General features: G+C 38.6%; 2 protein-coding genes across 2 annotated transcripts in view; one reads left to right on the top strand and one right to left on the bottom strand.

Moving 5' to 3' along the window:
* Nucleotides 1-981, top strand: part of LOC115790469 (succinate receptor 1) — a 58,307-nt gene extending 57,326 nt beyond the window's left edge. Inside the window, exon 3 of the mRNA XM_030744277.1 lies at nt 31-981. Within this exon, the coding sequence (XP_030600137.1) occupies nt 31-981 (951 nt within the window). The remainder of the gene's footprint in view (nt 1-30) is intronic.
* A 3,540-nt stretch (nt 982-4,521) lies between these two features.
* On the bottom strand, nt 4,522-12,566 carry aadac (arylacetamide deacetylase). The gene is made up of 5 exons (XM_030744404.1): nt 12,162-12,566; nt 10,560-10,788; nt 9,925-9,994; nt 8,159-8,330; nt 4,522-6,352 (listed from the first exon to the last, which is right to left on the bottom strand). Exons 1-5 carry the CDS (start codon nt 12,300-12,302, stop codon nt 5,738-5,740), a joined length of 1,227 nt encoding a protein of 408 aa, XP_030600264.1. The 5' UTR covers nt 12,303-12,566; the 3' UTR covers nt 4,522-5,737.
* Nucleotides 12,567-13,254: the final 688 nt, after the last annotated feature.

Raw genomic sequence — 13,254 nt, forward strand, 5'->3', positions numbered from 1 at the left:
CACTGTTGTCTGCGCTCCTCTCTTTGCTAGGTACCTGATTGTACAGATTTAGCTGCAGTACTGTCAAAGTATTACCTGCCAACACTTTATGGAATTGAGTTCTGTGTTGGTTTCCTGGGCAACCTATTGGTTGTACTTGGTTATATATTTTGTTTGCCAAAGTGGCAGAGCTGCAATATTTATCTTTTCAATCTTGCAGTCTCTGACGTAATTTTCCTCTCCACATTGCCACGCCTCTGCTACCTTTATTCAAATGACGAGCAAGAGTACAATCCCTATATTTGTGTTATCAACCGCTACGTCCTGCATGTAAATCTTTACTCCTCTATACTCTTTATGGTTTGGCTCAGCATGGACCGCTTCCTGCTCATAAAACATCCAATGAGGAATCATTACCTGCTCAGGCCAAAAACAGGCCAGATCGTGACAGGACTGAGCTGGCTAGCTGTCAATGTGGAAGTTGCCCCAATGATAGCACTGATGGTGCAGGACCTAAGGAGAGGAAACTGGAGTCACTGCAGAGATTTTGCCAGTCTAAATGGAGATGTCAATGTGTTTGCCTACAGCTTAGGGCTGACAGTGATGGGTTATATTCTCCCTCTGCTTGGACTTTGTTTTTTTTCCTACCAAATAGCACACCTACTGCATGCACAGGAAAGGGCTCTGCAGCGCACGACAACATCATTCAAGCGGCCTCTCAGGGTTGCTGTCTCAGCCGCAGCCTTATTTCTGGTTCTTTACACTCCCTACCACGTGTTGAGAAATGTGGCAATAGCAAGTGTGCAGCCCTGGGCAAAACTGGAGAATTGTACACAGATGTACATAAAGAGCATCTATATCTTGACCCGACCTTTAGCCTTCTTGCACAGCGTAATTAACCCAGTCTTCTACTTCCTCATGGGTGACAAGTTCAGAGACCTCCTACAATCTAAGATTAGAAATCTAGTCAGAAAGACAGAGCTGCAAAGAGACCCTTCATGAGGAAAATTAACACAAGATTACTGCAAAGCAGCATACATCACCGCAGCACCGCAGAAGCAGCATACATCACCGCAGCACATCAACATATGCAAATGAGATCTACTTTACATTTTATAGATATGCTTTTCTTTTGTTTTGTTTTTTTTACTTTTTATATTTTTAGCATTATTGTTGCATCTTTAGTGATACTCGTGTATAGTTTTATAGTAGGTACAATATTTACACATCACATTGTTATTAATAGAAACATGTAATACCATATTCTAAAAGCTGTAAGTGTTGTTTTATTTTCATATTTGTTGAAAAAGCCTTAATTGATTAAAACTTGGCTACATTGCTTTATCATTGTTACTTCTTATTTGGTGATGTTTGCACATTTGAGAATTGTATAGTCATTTAATCTGATAAAAACTATTTTAAAAATGTCAGCTCATTTATTGTTACTGAAATTTAAGGATTTGTGGTGAAAAGTAGCATTTGAGCATTTTTTTTTTCTGTTTCTTTGCATATTTCATCTGTAAAAAAACATTTAATATGCAATTTTTGAATCATTCACAGACTAAATGAAATATAAATTTAAAAAAAAATAGGAATTTCCCTTGCCTAACTGTATTAGCAATACAAAAACACAGTGTTTGTATGCTCTGCTAGAAGCAAACCAATTAACCCCCCCCCCCTTACTCTGCTGAGCTGGGTGTGCAGTGACAAAATAAGTATCAATTATGCACATTCATGTCCTGTATTCACTTAATAAACCATACTAAGTAGAAGGCTGATTGAACTACTCTATATCAATTAGAATTATTGAAATCCTAACAATATGTTTCTTTAATGTATATTATGTAATCAAAGTTTCTTCTCAAACACTGAAAAAAGTGTATTCGCTACCTTACACTTACTAACAGATGATACTGTCGCTGTCCTGAAAAAGCTCTTTGGGTTTCTTGGTCCCCATTGTCTTTGTTTCTCAGCCAAGACAAGAGTGGAGTTGGAGGTATGTTTTTGTCCGCTCCTCTGCAAGATTATTCAAAACATAAATCAGTTTCCTAAAACTTGGTGGAGATCTGATGTTTGAGACAGTCATTCTCCTAGTCCAAAGAAATGCATGTTAGGTAAACTGATGGCCAGCCCTAACATGATAAAATCCAAGTGTTGTACAAGCAGTTACAAAAATGGATGGAAAAAACTGAATCCTAGAGAAGCCGCATGCAAGAATTTCTTTCTTCTCATTGTGACTAACGACACCAACCAGCTGACAAATCTGAGGAATGTTGTACTTTGATGTGCTACTCCTCCCAGGTTGACTGCATCCAGGTGGCCTGTTTAAGCTTCAGACTTTGACGATGATTCAGTGTGAAAATATTTTCATTTAATGGTGCACCTTGGTGGCATGCCGATTTGCCTTGAAGCAAGAAGTGATTGTTGAAGGGCTTGGAAAGCACCACCTACAAAATTAAAAAAAAAAAAAAAAAAAAAAAAAAAAAAAAAATTCTTTTAAAATCAGCACCGGGGCTGCATTTCATCTATACTGTATATCTGAAATTTTGGAGCCTCATTTAATGTTGTGAGACATGCAATAAAGTCTGGGACCCGTACCTGAAACCCAACAGGAAGTCAGCCATTTTGACTTTTTAAAGGTGTAATTTTAGCAGCGTTTTCATTGAAGGGCGTGGTCACGACAGCATGCCAAGATTTGATCATTCAACACAAAATTGTCACATCTCAAATACACATTGTCCCGTCTGTCCCAGACTTCACATGCTTGATGAGAGTCTGTCTGGAAGCATTATTAGGTCACACTCATAGCACCAATAACTGGCACACACGAATCATAGTGCCACAGCACATCTCAACACCAGATTTTTAACACTACCACACAATAAGAAAATGTTGATTGTTGACACTGATGAAATATTCTGAAGATAGTGTTAATTTGTTAGTAGATGAAGTACAATTAGCCAATAGCCAAAGATCAGGTAATTTTATTGACATAACTTTAAAATAATAAAAAAAAAAAAAAAACAATTGCAAATCATATGCACCTAGCAAAGGGAATGCAAGATAAATAATACAAACTGTTATATTTACAACTGAGCAAGTAGAACTGTTTGAGGAAATAGACTAGTTTTCTCTGTTATCTTTGCTTGAAATGTTACAAACTTTGACAGTACAGTCTTAGTTAAAATAATAATTAAAAAAAAGCTCTAAATCAATGAAGACAGACCTCACACAGTTTTATATAAACTTCAAAACTTTCAGGACAAAAAAGCTTGAAGGCCAGTGTTAACCAGAGATTATGTTAATTAGATATCTGCCGTATGTACACAGAAGTCACAGAGGTGATGTCTCTCGGACATAAACAAACTATAGTGACAAGTGAATAGTTTACAGTCACCTCACCAGAAAGAAGCAACATCATTTCTGTTGATGTTAGAGATATAAGCAACAAAATTCTAAGAAACTGCAATCATAAATACACAACCACACTGTAAACCCATATTTTGATTCCACTTAAAAATACTGAGTTCATATTACTTAAAATTACCTAGAATGTGAACATTACTTGTTAATGCTGAGTAGACTTTTTGATGGTCTATCTTATTGTAATCATGTGTTTGAGTTCAAACAACTTAATATCATCAAGTTTTGCACCTGCTAAAAATCTAGTTTATACCAGTTTAAACAGACTGGATTAATGAGCAGCAGCATGGTGCCATGATGTTTAGTACTCCTGCCTCACAGGTAAAATGCCATCTCAAAGGTCTGGGTTCAAGTCCACCTTGCCCCAGGCCTCTTGCTGTGTGAAGTTTGAAATAGCAGATATTCGGTCCTTTTGTTTGTTTTTGTTCACAACTTTCTCTTGTATACTTTATTGTTCCATGGACAAATGTTATTTGTAAATGTTAATGTACCAGTGTTCAGCAGTTGCCTGTCTCTCTCTGTGTTAGCCCTGCAACAGGCTGGTGACCTGTATGGGGTGTATCCTGCATCTTACTTCAGCTGGAATAGGCTCCCACCCCCACGACCATGAAAAGGATAGGGGAATTGACTGATCAAAAGACACTTTATTTTTTTCATGAACTATAAAAGATAAGTTTGGTCAATTAGAACATACAATTTAGTTCAACTGTAATGGAGTGGTGCTTACTTAACAGGCTGAGTTAAATAAATGGGTGGTGATTGCTTAAATTAAGTATCTTCAGTTACTGAAACTCTGTTATTAGCACATTCAACTTAGATCTTTCATTCCATTCCAAAATTTCTCGAGTACACTGAACATGGTCCCCTGCACTTATTCAACTGTTTCATTACTTAAAAAATTTAAGGCAACGAGTTACCTTGGTTTTTTTTAAGTAGATTCAACTTATCCGGGTTTACAGTGCAGATGTGCATAGAGTCAAATTGCTAGCTATTTAATCTCATCTAACACTGTTCCGTTATTCAAAATGTACCAAATTGGCAAATAGTCTTGTACTTCCACTAAGTGCCCTGGCCTTTGTACCATTGTGTATGATGCAAATAAAAAAAAAAAAAAAAAAAAAAAAAAAAGAAAATCTACATGCTACACACTTTTACTTCCTGACATGCCACATTCTATGATTTTACTATTATTCACGTTCCCAAATGACAGCATTTTTCAAGATCCAAATATAAAGCCATTTATTTACACACCGTACGGCCTTAAAAAAACAAATTTATCAGCTCATATTATAGAGGGTGAGACTTGTGATAATCTGTAAAGATTAAGGCTCCTGATATGTTTTCCTAAATTTGTTTTTATCTCTTTGCCACATTGCTTTATTACACTCAGCTAAGTTTTAGAACAAGAAAATGTACATGCATGCAGCAAAGCTTTACTCTACAGCATACTCTTTGACATAAATACCAATATTCTTCATGGAATGTGGATTTTCTTATTTGTTTGTAGACTTGAAGAAATTGAACAAGCCTTTTTCATAGAGCACAACACAAGTAGATGGGTTTTTCATGAGGACTTTAGATATTTTTGAATTAAATTACAATGCCACTACCTCTGCATTTTAAATTATGGGTATTACCATAAACATAAGTATCTCTGTGTGCGCTGCACATGTGAGGGACACACAACAAAGGATTAGTTCTTTTTTCTGAAATGTGTTGTACGTGCAAGCGATTATTTTTGATATTTTTGCAAAATCACCTCATGCTTCAGTAGGACCTGCAGTCTGTGATAAATATTAACTTTGGCTAAACAGACTGTTGTGAAAATCCTTTTCTGCCTTGCCAAGACTTACACTGAATTCTTTAAACCTCTAATGGGATAGATTTTTCAGTGGTATGCATTACTAACTAATGCCATAAGATCAGATCAGATCAGATAGGAGGTGCTGTGGATGGAAAGCAATGAAGAAAATCATAACAGGCCAAAAAATGTAATATCCAGATATTTTTACCCTGATATACTTGCCTGTTGAGCCAAACACAATACTATTCTTTGTACTTCTGATGGTTTCATGTTGTTCTGTACTCAACAAGCCACCTTATATGGAAGAAAAAAAAAGTTCAATTTTCTCAAAATCATGTTTTCTATTTATATCCATTGTTGTAAGATGTACAAGTTCCTCAATAAATACAAAAACAGCATGACCAAAGAAAAAGAAACACACCAAAACAAACAAACAAAAAAAAAAAAAAGACCTGATGGTAGAAATCTGCACCCAACCAAACATTGTTGCATTCTGAGGAAAAAGTGGAATAACTGCTGATACTCAAGTTTTTACAAATTTTCCTTGAGCCATTTGATATAGTTGTCTGTCATGCGACGCGCAATCAGGAAGTCAGTTGGCCACACGGTGAACATCAATGCTCCGTGAAACCCCGTGTCATAGTGTTCATGTGTCACCTCAACACCAGCGGCACGGAGCCGTGTGGCGTACATGATCCCGTCATCTCGAAGAACATCATACTCACACGTCAGAATGTAGGCCCTCGGCAAAGAGCGTAAAGCTGCATCTGGAACAAGCAGGGGAGACGCCCTCGGATCGGCAAGAGATTGAGATGGTCCATCCATCCCAACTGCTCCGTCAGTAACTGCGGGTGCACTGTAGTTGTATTTTCTGTGATAGGTTTCTGGCAGAAAAGCACTCCAGTTGACAAACTTCAGCAGGCTTGAAGACTCTGGGTTGTTGTGAGTGTTGGCCATCATTGCTCTGAAAAAAGCTTTGTCGCTGGTGAAGTACTCACTCCAGAAACGCACCATGAGAGTGCGGGGCAGAATGGGCATGTACTGATTCTGCTGATAGGAAGGCGTGTTAAGGTCCAGAGCCTGCAGCACAGGGTAGAGGAGTGCTTGGGCCTTTAGCTGGATCTGTTGACTAGGCTCCTTTTGTAACTGTGATGACAAAAAGAAAAAAGAGAAAGAGGAAGAGAGCAAGAGAGACATTAGATGAAAGGTGACCTTAAAGTTTCTAACTGAGCACTCAAAGCCTCATTTGTGCAGTCTGGATGCATCAGGGGAAACTCGGGGTTCAGCATCTTGCCTAATGATACTTCGACATGTGGACTGGAGTAGCTGAGGACTGAACCACCACGCTACAAGAGCCCAGAAAGACACCACTTTGTAACGGACACATAGGATACACAACAGTTCTCAAAATGTGTCAGCTCATTTTGAAAAATGAGCTTCTGAAACCCCAAATATATTTTGCAATTTTGGGTTTATGGATCAGTGGCACTTCTTAACTGCTTTCAAGATTCAATTATTCTTCAAGGCAAAATGATATACAGGGTATGAAGGTTGCATTTCAGGTGTTTTCAGGAACCAGAATTCCTAGTTCCACTCATTTTTTTGTTTATAGAATCTGATTAAACAGATAATATAGGATTTCATCCTCAGCACAATGGAATCAGTCATCCATGCCAGCAGCAACAGCAGTAGGCGTCTCACTTCAGCACAAATATGATGAGAGAAAAGGTCATGCAGAGTGCTTCAATCTGACATCAGTTGCTTAAAGACTCGGGAGAACTTAAAAACTTCCCTGACTGATGACAGTATGTAGCTGTGGAAAACAGCATGAGCTCACTTGGATGCATGTACAGTTAGGTGAGGTTTTTGGACAATGATGTTTTGTTTTTTTGCAACTTTGTCTCTGTACACCACCACAGTGGATTTTAAATAAACAATCAAGACGCGATTCAGCTTTAAGGGCTTTAACAAAAGCCCAACATTGTTTTGTTTTGAAATTACAGCCATTTTTATACATTGTCTTCCACTTTCAGAGGCTCAAAAAAAAAAATAGTATGCCCATCTAACAGCACATATTTTAAATTCAACGTTTATTTGTTAGCATCTGTAGTGTTTGTACTACAGTACTACCGTACTGAAGGCATACTGAAGCATCTAAGAAGTAATTCACAAATCTTAACCTAGATCAGCATGAAAAAATTAAATTCCAAAGAGATTACTTGAGAACTCCTTGGCTTGTGGAGACATTTTTCTGTGAGCACTTACTTCATCTGTGTTTCCTAACATGTTGCTAAACTGTTTTTTTCCTCTTTCAGAAGCTTCCATGAACTTTTATGAAAAAATATATCAGCCCCTCAAATGGGAATACAAATATTTATAGTTTGTTTTTAATAGTATTTTCACCAGGATCATTTGAAAAAACTTTGCAACCGGCCCAGCAACAACATACTTGACATGAGAGTTTTAACAAAATTAATAATCTGATGGCAATTATTCCAGCTCGGATCCTATCTGCAGGCCAAGACTGACAATTCTATTTACTGAGAGTTAAGTAGCATTGCCCGTCAACTTTAAGGTACCCACTTTTTCTATAACCCAAATCAAGCCTTTATTCACATTTCAAGTTCACTAAATCACACCAAGTATGTACTTTTGTGAGGGCAGCATGTTTACTTGTTACTAATCATCACCGGGAAAGCAAAGAAGTTTTGGTTGCTTTTATTACTGTTGGGTTATTTGCCTGCTAACCAGCCAAGATCTGTAAGATAAATGTATATATGATAAACAGTAAAAAAAATAAATAAATAAATGACCCAGAAAAGAACGGTCTTGTGTTTCAGGGTAATGAAATACTATTTATCACACAGAGGCTCGATAACCCATTCTTCTGTCACCTCATGAACAGGAAAACAGATCTGACATTGTAAAGAAAAGAAAAGACAGATTCAGTACCTGTTGGGTGACTGCAGCTGCCAGGTTTCCCCCGGCACTATCCCCAGACACAGCAATGCGTCCAGGGTGCACAGAGTACTGGGCCAGCACCCCCTTCTGGAGGAAGTGTTTGACCACACGGTAAACATCCTCAAAGGGCACAGGGAAGTGGTGAGCAGGGGCAAGGCGATACCTGAGCAGATTAAAGCCAAAGAATAAGCTATTTAAGTCATGCGCACAGATGATATTTCAGCAAACAAAATACAGTGCAAAACTCACTTGGATGCATGTACAAAAAAAATTCACACAAATAAATAAATAAATATATATAAATAAATATATATATATATATATATATATATATATATATATATATATATATATATATATATATATATATATATATATATATATATAATTTATTTATTTATATATTTATTTATTTTTTTTTTTTACGATGAGTACAAACAATTGTCTTTCAAACTGAATTATCCAGTGGCTATTATTATTACAGCACAATTATGGATTGATTGCAAGATTATACAAATGAAAACAACGTTATTAAAAACAATTTAAAATAAGGTTGGTGAGAAATGAACAATTTTCTCCTAGCATGGGGTTAAGAAAAAACATGGGGTTAGGTTCATTGGTGATTCTAAATTGCCCATAGGTGTGAATGTGAGTGTGAATGGTTGTCTGTCTCTCTGTGTTAGCTCTGTGACAGACTGGCAACCTGTCCAGGGTGTACCCTGCCTCTCACCCTATGGCAATTGGGATAGTCTCCAGCCCCCTGTGTGTCCACCCTGAACTGGATATGCAGAAGAGGATGGTTGATGGATGGATGATGGATATGGATGGATGCTTATTAATCTACAGTGGATATTAAATAGCTTCACACTCCTTAGTTTCTTAGCCAGGTTAAAAAGGGGGGGGGGGGGGGGGGGGGGGGGGTGTATAACAATCTGGTTGTATAAGTCTGCACAGCTCGTTATAAATAACACATGTTCAGAATCAACCAATCATTTCACAACTGCAGCTGCAAATTGCTTCTACACTACTGAAATAATGTTTATACATTAAACAGTTTTGTTTTGCTCTGACCTTTGCAGCGTTGGTGTCATCTCTACAAGTATTTTAATCTATTTGCCAAATGTTACGCATGGCTGACCCTGAGACTCTCTAACACTGTAATTACGCATTGAACCACTGGCAAAAAAGCAGAAAGGAATTCAGATGAGGCCGATAAGGCAATACCCTACACACCCCAAACCCATACACTGTCCACTTTATCAGACAGCACATGGGTTTCATAACAGTAAAATACTACACTTCAGGAAGTACAATACTGCATAATAACTAAAAAATGAATCATACACCTAACTGTTTGAAGAGGTAAAAAAAAAAAAAAAAGTGTGAGTAGCAACAGTGCTAGTATCAGCAAACAACAGAGAGAGACAGAGCAGGAGCCGGATGTGCCAAAGAACAACCGTGAATTGTGCCATGATGGGGAAAGGCTTACACAGTCCCAAACCAAAAAAAAAGAAAACTGCATCACCACTTCAGTCTAGCCTGTGAATAATGAGGGAAGACGGTGACATGACAAAAGAAAATTGTGTGCGTGCGACAGCGAAGAAGTAGGGGGACAGAATAAGAACTATCAATACCACAAACAAAAAAGGAAATTCAAATAATGACAATTAAAATACAGTGCTGCTGTTAACCTCTTTAACCCCTGCAGTATGTTACAGTCACTGCATATACGTGACTATGAAATATGAAACACTTACTCCACAGAAAGAACCACAGCATCAAGCTCAGTGACCATTTTTCTGGCCAGGAGATCATATGGACTCATCCCTAAATAGAGAATACAGGGATCATGGGAAAGAAGGGGGGGAAAAAAAAGATGGTTTTTAAGCAACACAATGCACCACATCAAATTTCATAAATTTAACACTACAGTGAGAGATGAACTTGGCATGTAGCTTGGCAATATTTCCTGGAAAGATCCATGTTACTGTAATTGTTACAGCCCTTCAACAGATTGCAAGAGCAGCATGAGATGTGTCAAACTGCATGTCATGTCTTTGGATTAGCATGGGTAACCGCGCCCTGAGGTCCCCACCGCTCCAGCAGAAGGCATGTTATTTCCTCAGAAAACCGAAAGCTTTGTGACTTGTTTCACAGTTTGTTCATTATTTAAGATCCTGTTATAGTACCACTCACCGGGAGTTGATACGAAGCTGTAATGTCACGAGTCACATCAGTCAGAACAAATAAAATATTCACAGTGCTCTCTTGAAATAACAATGGTAATATTCTGAGATCAGCACACGACGTGTTCATCTTTCAATTTATCGTTAAAAGCCACAAAGTCGTTATTCAGTGGGATAAAGGAGAACACGGGACACCATCAACTTACGGGAACTCCCCAGACACCATCCTCCACCGTGCAGGTATACGACAGCTCTCCTGAGGTCAGTGTCACTACCCTGGTGCTTTGGCTGATATAACACCACCTCTACTCCATCAAACCTTTCTTCTGTCACCTTGACATGCTCATCAGAAACGGGTGCTATCTTTTCTAAGAGAGTAATGAAGTACATTACCCCCATATAGTCCTTCAGGCCCAGCAATTCACTTAGATCTGCCTGGAAACGGAAAGAGACAAATTTAAGATATAGAGAAAAACATTCATTTAATTTGTAATAATTTGTTACTGTTTGTCAAACTGGAGTCATCTCTATTACCTTTTCTATAAGTAAAAATGTTACTGCAGCCCTGTTTATCCTATGTATACAGCATCCCTGACCAACATCCATAATATTCAAAATAGAAAAAGGTCAAATATGCTAAACTTGTGACCATGTTAAAGAGGAAGACAGGGAAACAAACAGTCACAAGGACACTATCTGGCAAAATTTCAAGTCCCCTAAAGTTAACTGTTGAAAGAAGTCATAACTAAATGATAAGTTATAAAAGCATGACTGGTACTCCATTATGTCTGCTTGCTGAGGCAGTAGGATGCTGGCTTCAGGGTAATCAGCTGATGTAACCACAATAAACTAATCAGAGTCATCCAGGCCTGGCACCATCAGGAGCTCATATCAGGCTTTATTTCAATAAAAAGGACTGGAGCACTCTGTTTCCTGACATTTCAAACACCAAAATGATGTGATTATATTATTATTAGAACAGATTAGAGGGGGGAAAATATATCAGAAATATAATATAAAATACAGTCATTAAATCTCTGATACAATTAGAATTTTTTTTAATTGTTTATATATTTTCGTGGTGATAGAGTAAAATGTGATATTATTTCTACTTTAATAACAACATTGTCCTGTGGGCTTTGACAGTAGCCTGCATCTTTTTTTTTTCTAATGTCATAATAATCCAGTATGCCCAACAATGCAATAAGCGCAACACCTTGCATTGTTGAATAAACTGAGGATGTCAAGTGTGTCAATGAGACAAAAGATGTCCCAAAATAAATCCACTAACAGTCAAATTAAAACTGCACTTAGGCTGCTGCTGCTGCTGCTGATGTGATGCAACACTAATGTATTCAAACCGCATTTGAAGACAATAATTAGCCGCAGCACAATGCGCTACAGTAAACCACGGGCGTCTTATCGGTCATAAACACAGACGGGTTTCCTTGATAGGTTCTATTATTAGAACAGGTGAGCAGGACTATACAACACATGGATTAGCGTCTGACATAATCTGGTGTAACCAGCATGTGTATCTACATCAGCAAAAAAAAACAACAACAACAACAACAAAAAACAATAAACGTTTAAATCTGCCACCTTAGCTGCTCAGAGAACAAAGGCAGTTTACACACCGTTTCTTAACCCCTGCCTGAATTGCCCACACACTTAGACTAAAGTGATCAGAAAGGTGCGTTCATACACCCATAAATACTGAAGAGCCTGCACTCTTTGGGGGTTTGTTTCAGTGACAGCAGACCAGATTATAAAGACAGACGGCAAGAATAGTTTTTATTTTTCCTTACCAGATGGCTGAGACTTCTAAAAAAAGAGTTGGTCAGCATGAGTTTCCATCTCTCTTCTATCTCCTCAGGAATGGGCTCGTAAATGTAATAAGCGGTGAAAGAGCAGAAAGCGACGAATAAAATGATGCTTCCCAGCCTCATTTTACAACGTGGGTCCCTGGCCACAAACTGCGGGGTGCTAAACAAACAGGCTGTTGCGTTTAAGTCACTTCGGTACGCGACTAGGCTTACTGACGGAATCAGTTTTGGGTCCACGCGAGCTAAATATTACAGCGAGCGCTCGGTGTCACTTTATGGTCATACTGCGTGCATATTCTGAGCTTTTCTCGATGCTCCCGTGGGCTCCTCAGTGCATGTCTGTCTCGTGGAGCGGCGGAATTAATTGAAGTGTCAGTGATATGGAGACAGGAGCGCGCACGCTGTGTGCTCACGAGGCAGTAACCGTCCCACCTTGGCCTGCAACTCAAATTCCTCAGGTGCCTCCTAATCGCTAGATTACACAGGACGCGCGACTAAACTTTATGCTGAGATGCACCTGATGCACGAATGTCACAGCCTGTAACTCAGCCGGGGGCCGATGCGTTCAGCTTTGCTTTTTACTTTTCACTCCTTCCATTCCCCCCGGGTGCAAGTTTTCCAATTTAATTTCTAAGAAGAGAAAGGCTGAGTAGTTTCTATGCGGCCACAGCAGAAGTCTCTGTACTGCAGCTTTGGTTGCAAGGCAGTCCAAGCTAATTATATAATTGGTGACAGAGCCAGATCTGATGTCTGGTTTCCTAGTAGGACTGTCAAAAGCAACATGACTCTCTGATGCACTCACGTTTTAAAACACTGCAGGAGGGGTGATCTGGTGCCGCAGCAGTGTGAGCAAAAGTTTTCAGATGCATTACTTTTTGTTTGCTTGTTTAGCTAATCTTACTTTCATATCCATGTCTTCGTGAAAAATGTATGTGGCGAACTGGTTCAGCAGAAGTGACAAGTCACAAGAGATGTACTTTTGTACTGACTAAAACAAGACCATTCAAACCAGCAGTGGAGCAATGCCAACAGTGCAGGGAGCCGTAGCGTGTGTGCTTGAAGTTTTGCAAACAGA

Source organism: Archocentrus centrarchus, chromosome 13 (genome assembly GCF_007364275.1).
Source record: "Archocentrus centrarchus isolate MPI-CPG fArcCen1 chromosome 13, fArcCen1, whole genome shotgun sequence".
Lineage (NCBI taxonomy): Eukaryota > Metazoa > Chordata > Actinopteri > Cichliformes > Cichlidae > Archocentrus > Archocentrus centrarchus.

Bases quoted from the DNA above. Each gene is read 5' to 3' on its own strand.
- aadac (XM_030744404.1), bottom strand. From the start codon at position 12,302: ATGAGGCTGGGAAGCATCATTTTATTCGTCGCTTTCTGCTCTTTCACC. The intron at 9,995-10,559 runs GTAAGTTGATGG...TTCTCTATTTAG, and splicing joins ATGGTGTCTGGGGAGTTCCC to GGATGAGTCCATATGATCTC. The intron at 8,331-9,924 runs GTAAGTGTTTCA...TAATCTGCTCAG, and splicing joins GCTGTGGTTCTTTCTGTGGA to GTATCGCCTTGCCCCTGCTC.